Below are 20969 nucleotides of genomic sequence, written 5' to 3' on the forward strand. Positions count from 1 at the left end.
CTGAAGGAATGGGTGCACACCCACAGCCTGGGCCCCCACCCGGCCTGCTCCTCCCAAACCAGAACACACATCTCCCCCCAGCCTTAGCCCCAAGAATGAGACAGACATATATAAAATGACACATTTTATTAAAAGTTACATTCAGCAGCAATGGACACGTTCACTTAAGTAGGTTTTAACTGTCAAGGAGCTTATAATGATAAATGTCTCTAAGGCATTAAAAGCTCTTAGAAGTTTTAACTTCATTGCAATCATTTCATATAAATAGGTAAGGTAAATGATACTTGCCTAGGAAAAGGTTACCCCAGCTGCATTAAACAAAGATATACACATAAATATATGTATAAAACAATGATTTTTGTTATAAACTCATTCATGGGGACATTTCACAATCTTTTAAGTCTTGGGGCCTGGCCCTGCAACCATTATCCATGCAAGGCCTCCTGTTTGCCTTACCACGTATGAGTGTACAGATTGCTCACATGGATGAGAGCAGGGCAGGGCCTAAGTTTTGACAGAAACAGCAAAGATGTTGAAATTCTCAGTGAAATATATTTACAGTCTGTGCAAGTAGCATCACCTACTGTTACTGATTATGGAGGTCTCTCTGGGAAGCTGTGAACAGCAGAAAGGCACCAAGGTGGCCAAGGTGAACCAGCATCTGTTCTCTGATTTTGATGCTGTAACTCTCCCTTCTGAAGAGCAGGAGCTGGGCTCCTGAGCCCCAGGGGATGTGGGCTGGGTGTGAACCAGAGGGAGCACCAGCAGCACCCACCTGCAGCCCCGAGCTCGGGCACAAACCCATCCAGCCTCAAGTTCTTCCAGCTCCAGCAGCAGAAGCCTCCCCTGACGTGCAGCTGCTTTTTCTGAGTGTAAACAAGAAAAGTGCCAACCCATTCCAGTATTAGCCAACCACACACCCCCCAATAAATAATGAGAGTTTAACTTAAAATTGAACTGTGCTTTGTGTTTTAGAACCACACTTGTGAGAAAAAGAAATTGCTGTTGCAACAGAAGCTGTGAGTAGATATGATTAACTGTATGAACTAATTTGAATTAATACAGCTACAGGGTCTGAGTCCCTACCAACTTACTGCTGACTTTGTGTTTGTGGGCAGCTCCTTTGGCCATCACCTCTCACAACCAGGGTGCTCTCTGGAACTAATGCCAACAGAAAGAGATTTTATTCCAGTAAAATACACAAACCTCTGATTTCTACACTATTTTTGAAGGACACAATTGAAGCCAATGGGAGATGTTTTAGTGGTAGAAGATATAAGTATGTTGCTACAATATATTCCTTTTATCTCAGCCACATCACTGCCACAAAAAATGTAAAAAAAAAGTAGCTTAAAAAACTGGTCTGAATTTGGGATAAAGAGAGTGAAATACCCCTTCCTTCCCTTTACTCTAGACCTGTTGGTTTGAATAGTGCCTTAACCAGGACAACAGCATTTCTCCAGGAAGAAACTGGAAAATATTTACACCAATAATATTTTTTCCTTTGATCAAAATGGCTTTTATAACAAAATGAAAATTTTACAGGGGCAAATCATTGCAAAAATATTTTGGTTTAAAAAGTGACTCCAGAGGTGCATTTTCAAATGTGAGACAATCTGGTAACCAAAACCCACTGAAAATGAAAGCAAACTGAGGACACAACTCCCATTTGTGCCTCCCAATTTTTTTCCTAAAAGACAAAAGAGTCCCCTAGGGCTCTCTGGAAACCCTGTAACTTTGCTTTCAAGCCATCCAAAGAAATACAGGATAGAGCATAAACCTGCACGGGTGACTTAGCTGCCTTTTGTAGGGCTGAGAGCTGGGAGGAGCTTCTCTGATGTTGCCCCCCTCTTCCCCACCAGGCTTCCCTGCAAACCCCTAGAAGTGGGAAGGGCAGGCAAAAACCATCAACCCATGATCTGTAGCTCAGAGGAAAGCTGGCAGAATTTGGTGTTTATTTACTCAAATCAACTCTTGCTGAAGGTGAGTTTATGGAAGGTAATGACACCATTACATTTCTGTACAGAAAGACATTTCTAAGCTTTTTTTAAAAAATAAAATCCCATACACACTTCAAACTACAGGTATAATTTTTTCCCCTGAATCCTCCATTGGAACTTGAATTTAAAACACAGTTTAACTCCTCAGTATGTGAAACCTCACGGCCACATTAATCGAGAACATCTGAAGCCAGGAGAAAGAAATCACTTCCAGTTATGTTGTCAGTATTATGTGCATAACATTCCCACAGCTGTAGATCCATTGTGCTCCATGTTATAAATAAGAAATTGCATGGTGACAGCTAAAATTCAAAAGCGTTAATGTATCTCTTTGCAACTTTTTCTATTTTTTCCTTTTTTTTTTTTTTCCTTCCTCCAGTCTTTTGAGGTTTCTCCCCTTTCCCTCCTAGTAGAAGTTACTTGAAGCAACATCACCGCTTACGGACTGACATATTTTTGGTAATTAGAAAATAGTAAATGCCAAGCAAATATGACTAATGTTGCTATTTGGCAAGTGAGCCGGAGACGACCTATTGATTCTGAGCCAGGCTGTCGTGCTTGCCTCAATAAACACCTCTCCTTCTTCTGCTCAGCTCGCTCCTCCCGGTGCTCCGGGGAGAAAGGGGCTCCCAGGATGTGGCAAGTGCTGTCCCAGCCTCTGTCCCAGCCTGTGTCCCAGCCTGTGTCCCAGGCAGCCCTGGAGCCCGAGCCGAGCGCAGGGAATACAAACGAGCTGCCTTGTATCGCTCACATTCTAGGTTGTGGTCCCTCTCAACCATGAAAAACAGCTACAAATTGTTCCCAGAGCTAAACCACTTAACATCTTGGCACTTGGTTGTTTTTAACTTTGTAACAATAGGCACTGTTCACTCCTCTCAATCTCAGTTTTTTATTCTATAATAAAGCAGGAATACTGATGAAAGGCTAGTCACGGCTTCTCCCCGTGGTATCAGGGTGGTGGCATGTGATGATTCACATGGGGTGTGTTTGATCCAAGAAAGCCCAGCCTCTGCTTATTCTTCCTTTGTTCTGTCATCTAAGGTGGAAAGGCAGAGAGAGACGAGTTGAGATTTTTTTTTCTTTTTACTATTATTTAGCAGTCACAGAACAAGATACATATAAGCAAAACAACAGGGAGTGGAATTCTTTTCTTCAGCACAGAAAATTACAAGTAAGGGATGTCTTTGAAGTGGGAGATCTGTTTCCTGCAAAGTATGGACATTTTATTCTCATTTACACATTATTCTTATCCCCCAGCCGGTCTTACAGAGTATTATTTGTGCTGCTATTGTGTTGTGTAGCCCTGCAGAGGGTCAGCGTTTGCACTTGGTGCTGTAGAATCACAGAAGGAAAACATGGCCCCGGCCACACAGGGTTTAAATTTAAGCCAGGAGAGAACAGATTCAGCCAGAGGGGGATAAAAAAAATCCCACCAGGATGTTGTGGGTAAGCACAATGAGCAATGGTCTCAGCACATCCAGCCTAAACCTTTGTTGGGTTTTTCACAGGGAAAAGTTTTAAGGAGGGATTTGAAGGGGAATAATTAGATAACTCTGTTGATGCCACTGAAGGGCTTCCCATAAAGAAAACACACAGATGCTTTTCTGAAACTGTAATGAGCAAAGCAGAGGTGACCAGCACCTGTCGCAAAAAAAGGAGCTGGCCTTTTGATCCTGAAGGGAGAGCAAACACAGCAGGCAGGCAATGTGGGCAGGAGCAGGGCTTTAAGGGAGGCTTTAAGGGAGGCCAGCAGCTTGTGCTCCATACGGGAGAGCAGAGGGAGCTGCAGGAGGGGAACCAGCACAAGGGTGACACAAGCAAAGCAACAGGCTCTGCAAATTGTTTTCACAAGGGCACTGTTGATGTTCTCAGTGGGGGAAAAACCCAAGGGCAGGACACAGAAGGCTTTTTTCCCTCCAGGCTCCCATCAGTATGCAGCTATTCCTGACACTACATTGCTTTCACTGCCGGGTTATGCAGCCCCTCATCCCTTCTGCAGTTTCCCCTCTGTCCTTGCACACTCACCAGGAGCATTTCATGACTAATTCCCCTCCAGAGTTTTCTCCTTACCTGATCTCTGCTGTTGCTAACAGAGTACAATTTCACTCCAAACCCTTATCAGTGTATCTACCCAGAAAGCTTGCTGGAGGGAAAGATAAAACCTTCCCAAGACAAAAGTCTCTTTTGTAACACTGTCCTGACTGCGACGTGATGGAAGGCAGTGCCTTCACCCACACGTGCTCACTTTGCTACCCACACAGGGCACTTACCTGTTCCTTGAGCTCAGCCAGCTGACTGGAAAGCTGTTTCACAAGGCTCATGGTTGACTCCAGCCTCTCCTGCAGGTTCCTGATTTCATTTTGCTCACTGTCACCTTCATTGCTAACCAGAGACATGGCTCTCATCCGAGGGAACCAGTCCAAATTCTTCTCCTACATGGGTATTAGAAAAATAAGGCATGTTAGTAGGGGTTTATGCAGGGCTACTAAGCTGAGACTAAAGAATGAAAGCTCAGAAGGACTTCTGCTCTATGGATGACACACAGCAAGTCAGCTTAAGCAGTAAATTCAGAAAGTATTTCAAACGAGCAGTTTTATTTTTGGTTCTCATTAGCTACAGAGAAGGTATCAACTGGAAAATCTGTACCTGCACTGCAGCATGGGCAGTGTTGGCACATTCACCTGTGGCAAGCAGACATGCCCCCACTGGGAAGACGCCTCTGGTACACCAGGAAATCCTCAGTGCTCCCCGTGCTTTGCTTTTAAGTGTATGCAGGGACACATTTCCCCTGTGTCTCTTCAGCTTGGCTGGTCTCCATCTCTTTCGGCTGTCCTTGCAGCAATGTCAGCAAGGCAACACCAGGGAAACAAGACTAGAGCCTTCCAGATCAGCCTCAAGCACTTCTACTGGAAGAGCAGAAGCACCTGGAGCCAGCTGCCCACAACAGGAGATGTGGGGTCCTGGGAATGGCTTAGGCTTCAATGTGCTGTTCAGACTGTGCATCTTGGATAAATGCAAGCACAACCCCAGGGCCGAGGGCTAACCTGCACTGCATGGAACAGCACTGAGCTGGGTGTTTCTTTATCCATGGACTCAGGCTATGAATTCAGCCATGACCAAACCACTGTAAACAGAGCATATGAGTCAGGAAGGTGCTGCATATCCGCATGAGCCCGAATGGCTCCATGGCTCAGGGGCACAGATATTTGTGTGCAGAGCTTAACAGATGGAGGAGACAGAAGGGTGCAAGACTAGAGGAGTGGCAGCCACGTGGAAAGCAGCCTGGTTTGCCCTGAGACCAAGGGAACAGAGCAGGTCCTGCAGCGGGCAGCATGCACACACCTCTGCCCTGTGCCTCGCGGGCAGCGGGAGGATGTGGCTGGGCCACGTGCACTTGATAACTTGAGAAGAGAAGCAGAATGAGTGTGTTTCTTCCAGTCCCCTGAGCTGTGAATGGCCCCACACAAATAGCACAGTGTCAGGAGGAATGGAAAGGAGCTCTTGCCAAAAGTCCACCTACAATACACCTGGAAGGCAGGAGCTCTGCTACTTATGTTGTCCAGGTATTTGGTAAAATTTTAAGTCCATCAAACTGATCAGAGTTTTAGACTTTGCCTCTATCTTTCCTGTGAAAATAGAGAAGGCAGTGATGATTCTGCAGCATTTACAGCTGCATGGCAGCCCAGGGCAGCCATGCCTGAGCAGAGTTCAGGAGGGCTGGTCTGGCAGAACTGTGAACTTGGGATACACCAAGGCTTTTATTGTGCTTCCAGGAGGATTTCCTTTCACCTCTGTAGTGCTCTGTCCACCAAACCCTCCCTTCCTACAGCAGCATGATTTAGAAACATCTAGGCTAAGCCTGAGTGAACATGGCAGCACTAACAGTACTCGTGTTTGTCCACTCTTTGTGTTAGCCCAGTCCCCTCTGTTACTCTGGATAAGACTAAATGCAAAGCTGTATGACTTTTAGCTTTTTTTCTTCTTTTTAACTCAAAACTGCTGATGGTTTTTTGCCTGGCTGTGCGAGCCCTGGTCCTGTCCCTAAATCCCCAAAGATGCCCAGGGATCAGGAGCGTGTCCCCGGGTTGCATTCTGCAGCCCCGGGCTGGCAGCCGCGGGTGCCGGTGGAACGCGGCCTCTTTGCTCGCCGCTCACTTCTCCAGCCTCGTGATCTCATTATGACAATTTACTGTGGTTACACATGATGCCATTTTCAATGGGTCATAACTCATTCAAATCAAAACCTGTTTTCACCAGCCCTGCTGGTGAGCTCGAGAGGAGCGCACGTGACCCTCCCTGTGGATATCCCCAGCTGACACGCCGGGCGGGAGGATCCTGTTTCTGCCACATGCGGTCCTGCTTACAAGACCAGCATTCATCTCACACCAGTACACGCCGATATTCATTTTAAATTTATTTTGGCTAGGATGTAGCAGAGCATTCATCACGTGCCTGGTGTCGAGCACAGGTGTACTCATTTAGACTAAGCTTAGTTTGTGCACAGTGCCTTTCTGGATTGATGCCTTTTTCTTTTTTTCTTTTTTTTTTTTTCAAAATGTTTGCCAGCAAATTTGTCTGCCACTACAGGCACAGAACTTTAATTCAAGGCAGTTACAGTGAACAGAGCTGCACTTGTACCTGAATGCTTCCTGGAAAGCTCTGGTATCTGTACTCATTACAGCTCCTCCAGCCTGAAACACCTGAGGATACCAAATGCAAGGCCATAGGAGCCAGAGGAGGGAACAGGAGCCCTTTCAAGCCTCACAACAACGCCAGAGTCCCTAAAGCCAGGCTGCACAGGGAGAGCAATCTGAGACTCCATCATTGTGGCTCCTCTGTTTGCCGAGTACTGCTGCCAGGATTGTGAAATGCATTTTGCTAGTTTTGTTTTTTCCATCTGCCACTCCCTCACTCCTCCAGGACACAAGGCAGAGACCTCTGGCTGCTTTGGAAAGATTTTTGTGGACTGACCCTGCAGCCCACTGCAGCATCCAGAGGAATCTGTGCCAGACACCCTGGCTGTCCTGCGGCTCCCAGTGTCACCTGCTTCCCTCCTCCTCAGCATGACATTACACTGCCTGGAGAGAGGGATGGCCAGGAGCAGCTGGAGACAGGGATGGCACAGGCAGCAAGCACCTCACGCGCTGCTGTGGAGCACAGGGAGCAGATGTGGCTCTGCAGCTGGAACCACCCTGCGCCACGTGCCAGCTCATCTCGGCCACCACAAGCCCCAGAGTCACGGGACTTCAGCGACAGACTCACGTGTGCCCAGTTATTGCCTTCTTAGAAACGCTGTGACAATCTCTTCCAGGAATGAAACCCAGGTGTGGTTTGGTTACATAGCAGGAAAATCTGGACCTTTTTTTTCCCAAAGTATTGTGGAGGATCAAGCAAGGACTTGATCCAAGTTCTAAGAGAAGCTGATGGTTTGCATGGGCTGGAGACCTCCTGAAAAGATGCTGCTGACTTTTGTAGGTGGCAGAGAGGCAACAGGTCAAATATCTGCCCACGGGTCCCCTTGGAGTGCCAAGAGCTGTGCTAGGTGCAGGCCTCTTGGTTCTCAGCTGCAATACACATCTGATGAAATCAGTCCAGCTGTGTATTTTTGTCATGCAAAGGATCAGAAAGATTCGAAATTCGGTAGGAGACACATTATAGCCTGCCAAGCTGTCTTTAGGTTAAAAATACTTACCTAGCTTTCACTGATAGTTCCTTTATAGTGCACACAGCAGGTACTTTCCCTTGCTGAACCACACGCTTTTGCCAGTCAATATGATCTTACTTTTTCATTGCATTATGAACTGCAGAACTTTATTAAAGGGCAGAGTGAAAATTAGCTTTGGCAGACAGTTCTGTTTGCTGAGTCTCTACCACAAACAAACAGCAGTTGGTGCTGGGGACAACACACTTTTGATCACAGACCTGCCAGGATCCAGAAGACAAGCTGGACAAGGCTCCTTGGCCAAAAATTTCAGTGTTCATAGGGGGACACGCGCTCTTGTGACTGCTCAGCAAGGGGAAAGCTATTTTTACTTCAAGGTAATTGCTTGCCAATTAACTGGAGGTCATTAACATGTTTGTACACCCCCAAACACTTGTTCTGGGACTTAAATGTTTATGGGCTCGGTGCAGGGTTCACCTTGACCAACACCTTCAAGCTGTAACATGCAGGAGCACTCCTGGGGGTGTGCAGGATGTTATCTGTCATGCCTTACCTATTACTCTCAGAAATCCAACCATTTTGCCCAGGATAGCGTTCACTCAGAAATTTGAACCCTGCCTGGAATGGAGAGGCAATTTGGAGGAGGAAGGCAGGCTGCTGGCAGGGAGCAGGGCAAACCTCTGCAAACAGCTGTCACGGGACTCAATCAACAGCCACCAGGTTAGCCCGAGGTGACACAGCTCGAGCATTAATGAGCTCACAGAGGGTGAGCTATGTGGACGGGATGCTTTTAAACGAAGTAGCTGCCTGGATAAATAATTAATTGTGAAAATGTACCGAAATCTTCTTTCTAAACAACCACTGTTTAAGGCAGTATGTTGTTAGTTGTTATTGTTATTTCATTCTTGCACAGGACGGCAGCAATTCACAGCACACCTAGGGATCACAGCATCTTCCCTCTCCACGCTCTTCCCGCGAGCGTAACTTGTGCCTCGCAGGATCCATACTGAAGCAGACATCTGTGTCCAGGGCACAGCGTCAGCCAGACAGGAAAGCTGCAGGGACCAAAAGGAGCTGCAACCTCCTCTCCGCCAGTTCAGCTGGGGGAAAGGGAAAAAAAAGGGAAGAAAGGCAGGTGGGGCGAGCCAAAAGGCTGCGGGCCAGAGAGGCTGCACACGAGCAGAGCAGAGCAGAGCAGAGCAGAGCAGAGCAGAGCAGACATTGGTGTGGCGATCCAGCGTGCTCGTCCCTCTGTCCTCCCCTCAGCTGGCAGGGCTCCAGCCACAGGCACGGCTCCCCCAGGGCCAGACTCTATGCAGGGCTCTGGGTGCACGTACTCAAGGTGCCCACGGCGAGGCCACATGCCTGAGAAATCACAGGGCTTAGAGGATTTGCTCCTTGAGCTTGCTGGAAAACCTCAAACCCTCCGTCTCAGAGAGGCAGGCTCAGAGAGCAGAAGTCTGCGTCTGCCTCCTGCAGTTTCCTGTGCAACTCTCTCCTTCCCTTCTGTGGGCATTCCAGGGGGACGGCAGAGCTGTGGGATAAGTCCTCTCTTTGGTAAAATATTGCCATTTTTCTGGTTTTGCTGGCTTTGTTTGAGCATGGATGGAGGAAAGACTGAAGAAATCTGTTTAGAGTTTCTGTACTTTGTACGAAGCCTCTCTTGAGCCATCCCTGTCCTGTTGGCACAGCCAACTGGCTTCAATCAAGCTCTCACGCTGAGCTGAATCCATGCCTTCGGAGTAATTGGCAGAGGGATGTTTCTTTAGGAGGTGCTGGTTTCACAGGCTAGCAGCGAGATGGATCAGCTGCAACCAGCAGGAAAGACTGGGCTGAGCCTTTAAAAAATAGATTACTAGATAACAGTGAGAGAAAATAGGTCAAAGAGTAGGACAAGGGGGATGAAGTAGAGGAGCAAAGGCAGCCTAATGCAGACTTCCAGCCGGTGCTACTGCCACAGCTGCGAGGGCCACGCCGCCGTCAGCTGTGCCAGACTCATTTCTCCAGCACGCTCTAATGCAGTGACTCTCAGCCCTTTCCACCCCGTGACCCCTTGTTGCAACATGAAAACAAGCCCTTTCAGGACTTCCCTCCTCTCTGTTCACCAGGAAAAGTGGTGATTACTGCTCACGACTCCTCCTGGGCTGTGACCTGCCCTGCTGCATGCACCAGGGCAGGGGAGCGGCTGCTGTGTCTCCCAGCCCACAGTCCTGCAAGGATCCTTCTCTCCTCGGTGACTCAGCCAGGCTGTCATCAGGAGGGCTGTGCCCTAACAGCAAGGCAGAGAAAATAGGGGTGCTGGAAACCCTCTTGCTCCTCAGCTAGATGGTTGCTGAAGGGTGCACAAGAGGAGCGTGGACATCAGTCACCAGGAAGGTTTGCTACCAGCATCTTCACGTGCTATGCTGGGCTATGCCAGAACACATCTTTGTGGGCAGGCAGCAACCACAGCAGCAGCCCCCAAAAAACTTCCTACAGCTTTGGGAAGACTGAGCCTCTTTAGAAAGACTGTAGCCCCTCAAGTGCCCCTTTGGGTTGGCAAAATTCTGCTGCACTGGTGCTGAGGAGAGACCCTGCTGGTCATCCCATGGTCTTCAGGGCTGAGGAGTGGAACTGCCAGCCCTCTGTGCCCTCAGCATGAGGGCAAACAAACTGGGCATCACTGCTCTCCAGCAGGCAGCCCCTGTCCTTTCAGGCACGAGAAGGAACAGTTCACTCCCCTTTTCTGGGCCAGCACCTTGAATAAATACTTCAGCGCTGGGTACAAAGAGATCTATTTACTGAGAACTATTCTGTATGTCTGAAATGCAAATAAACCCATCCATTCTTTTCCCAGTGTGCTGCCCATGTAAGCAGAGAGGGATCAGTCCAAATGACCTTTCAAAAGCTATTATTTTTTTGTCTAGGGATGGAGTCTGGTCCTAAAAGTCCAGCGTTATGTAGCTCCTATAGCCACCTTAAAAAGGGATTTTCAAGATTTAAGCTATCATGTGCTTTAGATGACACAGGGCAATAACCACTTTGTGATTTAATCACAGACAATAATAATTTGGTTCAGTGCATGATTCAGCTAATCCACAATTTGATAAACGTTCATCCTAAACTACAAACCTAAATAGCTTTCTGCAAATCCTGTTTGACACTTTAATGTTAAGACTGTATTTGATAAGCAATCTGTGCTGTACAAGAATATAGGGAGGGAAATTAGGAATTGTTATGCATCTATATGCATCCAGAACAGTAATTCAAAGAAAATAAAAATAAACCTTGGCAATTACAGATAAATCTTTATGCAACAAGAGAACTAATAGGTTTGGCTGGGTCTGCACTGGATTGATATGTGCTACGAGCTCTCACAGCTCACAGAAAAATAGAAAAACCTGTTACCCCCTGAAAGAAGGTTGAAACCACAACACAGACCCACAGTCTGCTTTAGCAGTGTCATTGATGCATTTACTTTCATTTTAACTTGGCTGAATGTTTTTGAGGGCTGCAACAGAATCTACCACCGTAATTCTGAATAATTGCGAGTTCTTCAAGACTGATATCCAGGCCAGGCAGTTATAAATGTCTCAGTGTTTCTGTATCAGCATTCCCACTTATGATACCCCTGCAAAAATTATGGTGAGGAATGATAATAAACCCCAAATTGCAAAGAATTTTCTCTGACGCTCTATGGGGCAGTTTAGACACTCAAATTGAAGCTCTGTAAAGGACAAGCACCACAATATTTCTGCTTATCAAACACATCTATATTTCTGCTTATCCAACACACCTAAGGGACTTTGCATTTACCTCCAAAAGACGGAAATAATAACGAAAATAATTTTTTCCATAAGTTTGAATGTGCTCTCACACTGCTGTTGTGGGCAAGCCACGTGCCAACAGCAGGTCTGTGAGTCACAGCGTGTCCCTAGAGAGGAAAAGGCCACCCTGACCTCGGCTGCAGCAGCCACAGGGGGAGAGATCCCACTTCAGCAACTCTGCCCTGGAAGGTGGCAAGCAGAAACCAAACTAAGTAGCTTTGTCTCTGAGATGGGACATTCCAGCCACTGTCCAGGTGAGACCCAGGGATCTGCAGGTGTGCAGGGACCTCAGGGGACTCATGGGAGAGCCAGGGCACAGCTCCTGTGTGCTTGGAGAGCCTCAGCTGGTGCCCCACCCCAGCACTGCTCTCCTTGAAGACACCTTTGCTCCTGGTGTCATTCCTTCCCCACAACACATTTCTGAGCTGTTGCTTTCTTCTGCTGTGTCAGTTGCTCTCTGTCACCTTATCTTTCTCATAACCCTGATAATTGATATTGTCCTGTGCAAATATTCAAGAATCCCAACACTACCATCAAAAGCTAGGATTTGGTCCATAATATTTGCGCCCTTAAAATAGATACAATTATAAATTTGTGTAAAACATGAGTTTATTTTTCCACATTCCTATGTTTTCATGTTGTTAGTGGTTACGAGACATACTTTAGGAAAAACACTTCAGATCATTCATTTAAAATAATTAAATTATTTCTGATATAATCCCTGGATCTTTGTGCATAACGAAACATCTGGTACAGAGGTTAGAAAATAAATGTTCTTGGCTTTTTTTTTCCTTCTTTTGTTAAACAGATGTTGTTGATACAAAACACAGAGCTGTAAATCATAGTCTGCATGTGGACACAGACTGTCACTACTGAGCAGGAATTTACTGTGGCTAGATAGAGGTTTGAAACAGCCATGAATCACTGGCTTACTAACTTTGTTCACGTGGGTATGGTTTCAATATTCTGACATTAAGCGCACATGTCCTTAAAGAAAGGACCTTGTAATGGCAGCCTGGGAGGCTCTGCTTCAGTTCCAGCTGTCTCGGTGTGGGAAGCTCAGCGCAGTGCCAGGGCAGCCTGTGTGCAGGGGATGTGGCAGGTCTGTCTGTGCCCTCCCAGCTGGGTGTGCCCGGGGTGCTGCTCTGGAACCCCACAGGCTCAGCTCCCCCAGCGCCACCGGGGCACTCCTGGCAGAGCAGAGGGGCCGAGCTGCCCATGCAGCCCCAGCTCTGCCACCAAAATGCCTCCAACTCAAACCTGTTCCTGCCTCCTCTGCTTCCCCTGCTGCTCCCCCCAGCATTTCAGTGAGTTCATGCTTGGTTTGTGGGCCAGGACCCCACAGCGACATCGCTGCTTCCCGTTGGCTTTGTTTAGAGTGACCAGAATTCCGATGCCTCTCCGGCCCCTTGCCCTTCCCACTCCCACACTGCTTGCACCAGCAAGCTGGAGCCCCCCTTCTCCCATTCCTCTTTTAATATTGATTTTCCTTCACAAAACACGCCAGCAGCACACTCCAGACGCTGAACTCCAGACAAAAGCCACTGGCACGAATCCCACTGCAATGTAAACGTCCCCTGCAGTACCAGACCACAGATGATGTCTCCTCCTCAGACACACATCTACCAACCAGCTGGTGAGGACACCACAAATTTGGACCTGCTTTTGTCAATGTGCCTGCTGGTTTGATCCAATGGATCAGGGTCTAACTCCATGGTAAACTCCAAGCCACAACCTCTCCTTCCTAGCTTTTGAAGCACAGGATTCAGGAGCAATTTATGTTGCAATTTATGAGCAATTTATGTTATGAAATTTATGTTTTGGGGATTTTTTCACATTTAGCTTTAATTCTCTGGTCCTGTCACCTTGTATTTTGCAAGTACTGTCCATTTCCTGGCTTTAGCTTCAATTTGGTGTAACAGAATCTTTGGGAAATACAAAGACTCAGCTGGAGACTCATTTTTCAGAGGCTCAGGACTTGACCTTGTTCTCAGCTTTACACAGGCAGGGCTCTGCTGATGGCAGTGCAATTGTTCTGGTTTAGGATGCTGCCAGAGCAGAGGCATTTTGAGTCTTGATCTGAATGTTCCTGCTTCAGGCCCATTTTCACTCTGATGCATTTTGCACATGGGGCAGTATGAAAGGACAACTGAAAGAATAACACTTTCTTTGAAAATTAATAAGAATTATTGACTATCACCACACAGAACAGATTTTTAAGCAGTGATACAATCATGCACACCCCTTACACATGCACAAAATCATGGAATCATTAAGGTTGGAAGAGACCTGGAAGATCATAAATGCACAAACTTGAGTACCACTCAGAGGAGAGGATTAAGATTTGAGTTCCTCTATGAAGCATCTCTGGACAAAACAACCCCAAGCAATGGCCACCTTCCAGCCCTATGGGCTTGAACACTATCAACCTGCCCTCTGACCCCTTGCTCTGCTCAAATGCTTGCCTGTGGCTTCCTCTGCACAGCAAGAACAGCTCCTTGCCCATGCAGGCACGATGGCCAAGGACTGGCCCCATGGCAGGTCGGGCTGCAGCACACAAGGTGCCACCTATCCACTTGCACTTTTATTCCCTTCAGGAAATAGGTGGGAAACGACAAAACTGGGCCCTCTACTTGTTCAGGTTTGTGTCTACTGTGGGTTGTTTTCAAGGCTGCAGGCATAGATGAATAAAAGAAAAAACCACCATGGTACTGCATGACCCTTTATCTGCCTATACTGTATTTTCATTTAGTGCTTTTCCTAGGAAATATTATGGATCCTCTGTAAAGATCTGCTTTTTCTTTTTTGTTTTCTTTCAGTCCAGCATTTTAAATGCTTTGCTGTGTTCAGTTAAACTGAATTTTTGCTTGAGAACAAGCAGATGATCAGTTTCACAGGCCTGAACTTGGGATTTTCCTTCTGCATCACCCAGGAAAATGAAAAACAGAAACAAAACATTTTAATCACATGTGTATAAAATACACAGGGTTCATTAAACATGATTTAAAGCTGCCTGCTTGTTTTGGAGGCTCTTTAGAGCTCCTACTACCCCAAACTCACAGAAGTGTAATGTGATTCCCAATCTATTGAATTTTGGAGGATGGCTGCAGTGGGTTCCATTATATATAAATTGGATGCAGCCACTTTACAATCTCCGATATATACTTTTATCTCAAAATGCCCTGTGAGGCAATTGTGCAAAGTACTTTATCAGGGACTGTTCTTGGTAATATTGCAAGAATTCATGATGTAAAAAATACATCAATGCCATTTAAATTGAACAAAATGGCTCCTATTTTTTTTTCTTGTAGAGCATTTTTAACCATCTCCTCAACAAATTTGTTCAATAAATACTGTATGAAACAAACATTTTGCACTTTGTCCCACAGATGCAATTTGCCAGCCTGATTGATTTCTTTCTCTACAACTAATCTGATTTCTTTAGGCTATACATCTTTGCTTTTATTAAAGATGATGCAATCTTAGCTTTTTATCATACACATATCCACCACACAAACAAGAGAGAAGATTCTGCAAAGCAGCCCTGCAACCAAATAGAAAAGCCTGACACAAATCTCATAAAGCTGATCCCAAAAGATAAATGGCACAATGAGACCAAAGTTACACAAATTCAGAAACTTATCCATGCAGAGTAATATGGGCCAGTGGATTTTTCCTTCCGTTATAGATTCAGCAAACAAGTAACTTCATCATATCTGTAGCACCTTGTAAATCAAGCTCACACCAATGTTGCACTAAATCCCCCCAAATCCTGCTGCCTCTGCATTGTGAGAGGTCAGAAGCAGAACTGCATTTTTTTGGTAGCCTTTCCCTGGTTTGCATCTTGCAGAATCTCACTGCTATGTTTTGAGTCCCAACAACTTCAGACCTATTTACTTTCCTGGTAAGGCAATAAATTCATCTCTCTGCTCTTTTACTGACTGCCCTCATGTCTTTGGGGAACCCCACTGTCCTTCCCTTCCTCAGCATCTGCAGTTATCTGTCTTGGCTGTAGACAATTTTTCAGTCTCTTTCCCATTCAAGCAGCCAGAGGCTTAGTACCACTGTAATACAAAGAGCAATAATTGTTTTCAAATGTTGCAATAATATTCTCAAACAGCACTGAAATGTTTTGTGTCTGTTGCTTCTCTCATCGAGCAAAATCAAATTAATTCAGTTGACACGTTTCAGGATCTGCTCATCACACTATTCCTCTGGGGTTCAACTTCTTATCACTAGCAGTGATCCCAGTTAAGGTCCAGCTTTCACTGGCAAAGCCTTGCACAGCCAGTCCCAGGAGAACCAGGGCTCTGTCACTGCCAGGATTTTAAGTGCAACAGTAGGTGCCTATGCAGTGCCTTGGAGAGCCTTTCCATCACTTGGAATCACAGACTAAAGGTCTGCCCACACACAGATCCATCTCAAGCCACAGGATTCTTTAACAAAGGGATAAAAGATGGCTTTTGCAGGCTGCCTGGAAAGTTAACAGCTCCAGTGTCTGGCAGGTGGAGGCAGGAGCAGATTCCAGCAGGGAGCTGCAGCCCATGTCCTGCCAGCAGCGCTGCTCGGTGCATTCCAGCTGGAACCCCTCCCCTCCCTGCTCCTGGGATGTGCAAGCTTCAAGGAACACAGCCTCGTGTCCAGACCCCCTCCTCGAGTTTTTAAGGCCAGCAGCAAGCAAACAAACAGGAACTCAGCTCATTTATTTTAATTTGCAAATTGAACAAGTAGAAGTTGGAAGGAGGACAAGAAGGCTGTGACTACACTGTATTATCAAGGCAGAACCCATCTTTGTAGCAAAATCTTTGAAACCTAAACAGACAGGTGGCCAAGTCTTGAAAATACAGAGGAAATCAAGCTAAGCTTACAAATGAGCCACAATATCACAGGGGCCAAAAAGACTAGGTCTGGGTAGCATCAAACTGCTGATTCTGGATCTCAGCGGGGGGAAAAAGCCCAAATATCAATGAATACTTTTGAGGAGATTTATGCTCTGCTCTGTAACTTGAAATTACATCACAGCAGTGTACACAGAAGTGATTTTAAAGGAAAGAAGGAAATGGACAGGATTGTGCTGGTGATTTAGAAGTTAACAAGAATGTGAGGGGCTGAGCAGAGACAAGGGCTTTGTGCCATGGCCATTCCCTCCCAAGTCAGCTGGGGGACAAAGGTAATCACCATCCCCTCACTGCACACAGCAAACCTGCCTGTGCTGCAGCACCTGCCCTGGATACCAAGCTCTCTCCTGCTCCAGCTAATGACATCATTTCTAAGGAGGCAGGATCAGATCCATGGCTTCCTGTTCAAGCAGCAGCAGCAGGATAATTATTTCTGCCTGTCTGAAAAGGATGTGTATAAACATAGACCCACTGAAACCTCAAGCTTTTGCAAGGAGGTACCAAATGAAGCCCACCTTTCCCTTTATTTACAAAAGTCTCATGCATCACTGAGCCAAGCAGGCCAACTAAATTATTTATGGCAGGCCAAAGAGCCCATTGCTGGAAGATGCAGAACCCTTCAAGTAGAAAAGAAGATGCTCAGCTTTCTTGAAGAATATGAGCTTTGTACAAAGATGCAAAGTCCTCACGTGATGTTAACTTTTCATGCTTTGAGAAACACAAATGAGCAAGAAAGCAGCTAATTAGGCATGTTACTGTGATTGCTTATTTTATGAAGTGGAGAGGGAGGTGTTCAGCACTTTAATGAGATAATAGTGTAGAGGCAAAATTGTACAGAGAAGCAAAAATAGCAGTGGTCTTCCCACAGAAATGAGAATTATTTTTGAGAAACAAGAAAAGCAACAATAGAAAAATAACTCAATACCTAGAAGCAGAAAGAACAGTGCCTCAATTTATTCTGTCCATGTAAAATCTGGCTAATACTTGGATATCTGAGGGTGGCTCTATTTTAGTGACCATATCACTCAATAGTGATCAACTCTGAGCTCCTCTGTGGATTTGGGACAGGTCTTGATGCAGAAGAAGGACTTTCTCTGGGACCTGGTGCACCTAATCCAGAGCCCTGGACTCCCCACAGGGCCCATGCCCACCTGGAAGGACACAGAGAGCTATGTTCTCATTCACTCTCCTATTTTGAGCACAACAGAAAAATGGGAGCTGTAAATCATCTATTGAGGTGTATTTCTTTAATTGCTTATTTTATGAAAACCCAACTGCAGACAAAACTAACACTGCATTTCCTAGGAAATGAGCCCTTCTCAGAGACCTCAGGTCTTATTTAGCAGACAGCTTTTATGCTCTTGGTGTCACTGCCATGGTAAGTAATTACTCACAACGTGACATGCATCGTATCAGCCTTTTAAAAGTAATTAAGAAAAAGTTGCATTGCTTAATGATATGCACATACATCTCATCCTTGCAAGTTTGCCTTTGATAACATCTGCTAGTTTTTGGAGCAAAGCCAGTCCTAAAAAGTAAAATAACCCAGCCCTAACAATGGGAGCATTATTAACTTCCCAAAAGCTATAAACTCCATGCCTCACTCCAGCACAACATTTGTGCGCACAAGTCCTGTAAGGATTTTCAAGCCTGTGAATTGCCAGATCAGAAAGTTCATGCTGAACTGGAATTAATGATAAAGAAGAAGCCTCAAAATTACAGTTTATTTATAGTGAACCAGTTTAGGAGCAGCAGCTCACCGTCCCTGGCAGATTCAGCTGCAGCAGCTGAAGGGGTCACTCCAAACAGCTGGTGCCCTTTCCCCCTGCTGATATTATCCCAGCCATCCAGAGGCAGCAGAACCAGAGTCGTGTCCTCTCCTCAACCAGTGCAGTTCAGACTGGCGTGACTTCAGTGGCCATCAATTTTCACATTAGTACTCTGGGCTGTGAACTGCAGCAGCTCAGGAGTGAACAAACACGTCCCTCGTCCTCCCCCCTCTGCTCTCACTGCAGCACAAGGGTCTGGTGGACATCTGGGGGAGGAAACTCCTGGAATTGTCTGGGATGAATCACCAAAGTGCATGTGAAAAGCACACAGAGTGTCTGCCTGAGATCCCAAGTGCCCCTTCTACAGCATTCATGCTACCTTGGGTTGACATTTCTCTGCTTTAGATCATTCTCTCTACCCATACAGTGTTTCGTGATCCTTGGATGTAATAAGAATATCTACAGAACTAGCAGAGAAAACTTTTTACCTCCAAAATTCAAAAGGGTGATGGATAACACAATAGAAGAATTTTGGATGTCAGAACTTTTTTTTCTTCCTTCTGCAAAGAAGCTTTATTTTAAGAGCAGAGGTCAACAGCCCTCTTAGTACATATAATTTTATTACATTCTTTGACAAAAATCGACAGCAGTAAAGAACAGCTTGTTCCACAAACCCCCATGCTGTCAGCATGCCTTCCCCTTTCTGTACAGTGCTTTTTCACTGTCTCCACCTCTCCTGCCTGAATTTCCCTCGGAGCTGCCTCCCCTAGAAGCTCCATGTGGCCTGCTCAGGGATGGCCACTGACTCTGTCAGACACCAGGGGAGCACACCAGGGTCTGGCATCAGTGAAATGCCTTTTGCTCACTGAGTAACCCTGGAGCAACCTCCCCCAAGGTGTGAGGGGATGGGCAGGCAGCCTCCTGACCCACAGCTGTTGGACTCTGTAGGTGCCCTTGGCTCACACCTCGGCTGTTTTGACACTCAGCTACGTCTGCTGGCCTTGGCTAAGATGAAAAAAATCCCCTTTGCAAGGTGTGCCAGGGGCTGTACGCCAGCAGCTCTGCCTCCAGGAGGGAGCCTGTCCCCTCTCCCTGCTCCTGTACAGTGGGGTCACGGCCTCATGGAGCAACTCTGGCCATGACCTGACCCCTGGGAGCAGGCAGGAGCTGCCGTGGCTCACATCACACCTCCCCTCCCGAGGTGGGAACACGGCAAAAGGCAGAGCAGCCAGGCAGGAGAGAGGAGGGTGCCCAGGGAAAAGGGCTGGCGCTGCCCAGCACACAGCATGGGCAGAATGACAACTATTGTGAGGCTTCTCAATGGCTCATTTGGCATTATTCCCAGCACTGCTTTTCAATCTAACACCCACTTCTGGGTATCTAATAGAAAAAGAAGGCAAAACCATGAGGCTGGAGATAGGAAGAATAGAAACAACAACACCAGCTCAAAGAAGCACTACATTCAGCTGAATTTTCAAAACTTCAGTATTTAAAAACAGCAAACAAAACAATCAGAATGCTTCAAAAGGGGAATGCATTTTTCCTCGTGACATGGATAAATACTTCTTTTATTCAACAATTTAAAAGAAAAAAAAAAGAAAAAAAGCTGATGCCTTCAAAATATTTAAAATAAACCAGTTAAAATATTTTGTCACACGGCCAATGCCAGGTCATTGCCATGTGCCATAAGTGATTTTAAAAGAACTGAATCAGAAGACAATTGTTCAGAATTTCAGGCTGGTGTTGCTCAACCTATCTGTACTGCTTCCTCCCTGCCACATTGATGGGAATAAAAGGTTCATGGTCCCAATGACCATAATGGAGAAAAGAACCTGTAATTTCCCAGCAAAGATTGCCTTGCTTTAGAGAGATGTCCAATTCACCACAGTATCCTTTACTCTTAGGAGCATAGGCTGGTTTTAGAGCATTTTTCAGCTGACTGAGGAGTTACATAATTGCACAATTACATCCAATTACATAACTAGGGTAAATAAGTAATAATATAATTAAGTGCTGTAATTATGTAGTTATGACAGGTAGCACTAATGCTGATAAAAGCCATTACAAAACTTGCTAAGAACTGTGGACAGAGCACGTGAGAATGAAAGTTTCAGGGCTTCGTTTGCTGAAGTCTTTCATTCTTTCAAAGGGAAAAATAACTAATTTAATTGCTAAGCCAATACCCTTTTACTTTTGCAAATGAGTGGAGGTACAAATCATAGGCTAATTCATAGCTCTGTTGAGCTGCAAAAAATTCAGTAACTAATCATGTCCTTTTTTTTTTACCTCCATATATCTATTTACAGCTACCAAGGCTTGGGTGAAATATGTGTGTACAAATTACACTTCTGAAAAGAGAAGTATTAAAGTTTAGACATTAACCTTCATTGTTCCAGTTATCACATTAAACTGTCTCCTCTGACAAATGGACACAAGGAACATTCAAAGATTGCTGTATCAATGTAATACAAGTTATGTGCATCTCTGGCTTTGCTAGGGATGGTGTTTCTGGTCAAATGAGTCAGATAAACAGGGTTTTTCTATAGGAATGAAAATTCAATAGGGGAATCATTCATGCAGGTTCTCAGTGCAAACACAAGGCATGCAGCCAGCTTTTCTAAGTTTCTGTCTCTTCGGATATTGTATAATACCTGTCTGACTTCATAAAATAGGCCTGGAGAGCAAACAGATAATAAAACCTACTGCCCTGCTTTAATATTCATTAATATTTCACCCAAAAACTGATAAAAGATAGTGTGCAAGAAGAAAGGGCAGCACTGGAAGAGCTGAAGTGCTTTATTCCCGCCAACATCTCCATAAAGCTTGAGGTGTAT

General features: G+C 45.7%; 1 protein-coding gene across 6 annotated transcripts in view; it reads right to left on the bottom strand.

Moving 5' to 3' along the window:
• Positions 1-111: 111 nt before the first annotated feature.
• Positions 112-20969, bottom strand: part of ITPR2 (inositol 1,4,5-trisphosphate receptor type 2) — a 244386-nt gene continuing 223528 nt past the window's right edge. For all 6 annotated transcript variants that reach the window (XM_071422550.1, XM_071422548.1, XM_071422551.1 and 3 more), the window contains 2 exons: positions 4271-4432; positions 112-3036 (listed from right to left, as the gene is read on the bottom strand). In XM_071422550.1, coding sequence (XP_071278651.1) covers positions 2950-3036; positions 4271-4432 — 249 coding nt within the window. In that variant the 3' untranslated portion in view covers positions 112-2949. The remainder of the gene's footprint in view (positions 3037-4270; positions 4433-20969) is intronic.

This window comes from Agelaius tricolor, unplaced genomic scaffold (assembly GCF_023055355.1).
Source record: "Agelaius tricolor isolate 1412-34295 unplaced genomic scaffold, bAgeTri1.0.p SCAF_3, whole genome shotgun sequence".
Lineage (NCBI taxonomy): Eukaryota > Metazoa > Chordata > Aves > Passeriformes > Icteridae > Agelaius > Agelaius tricolor.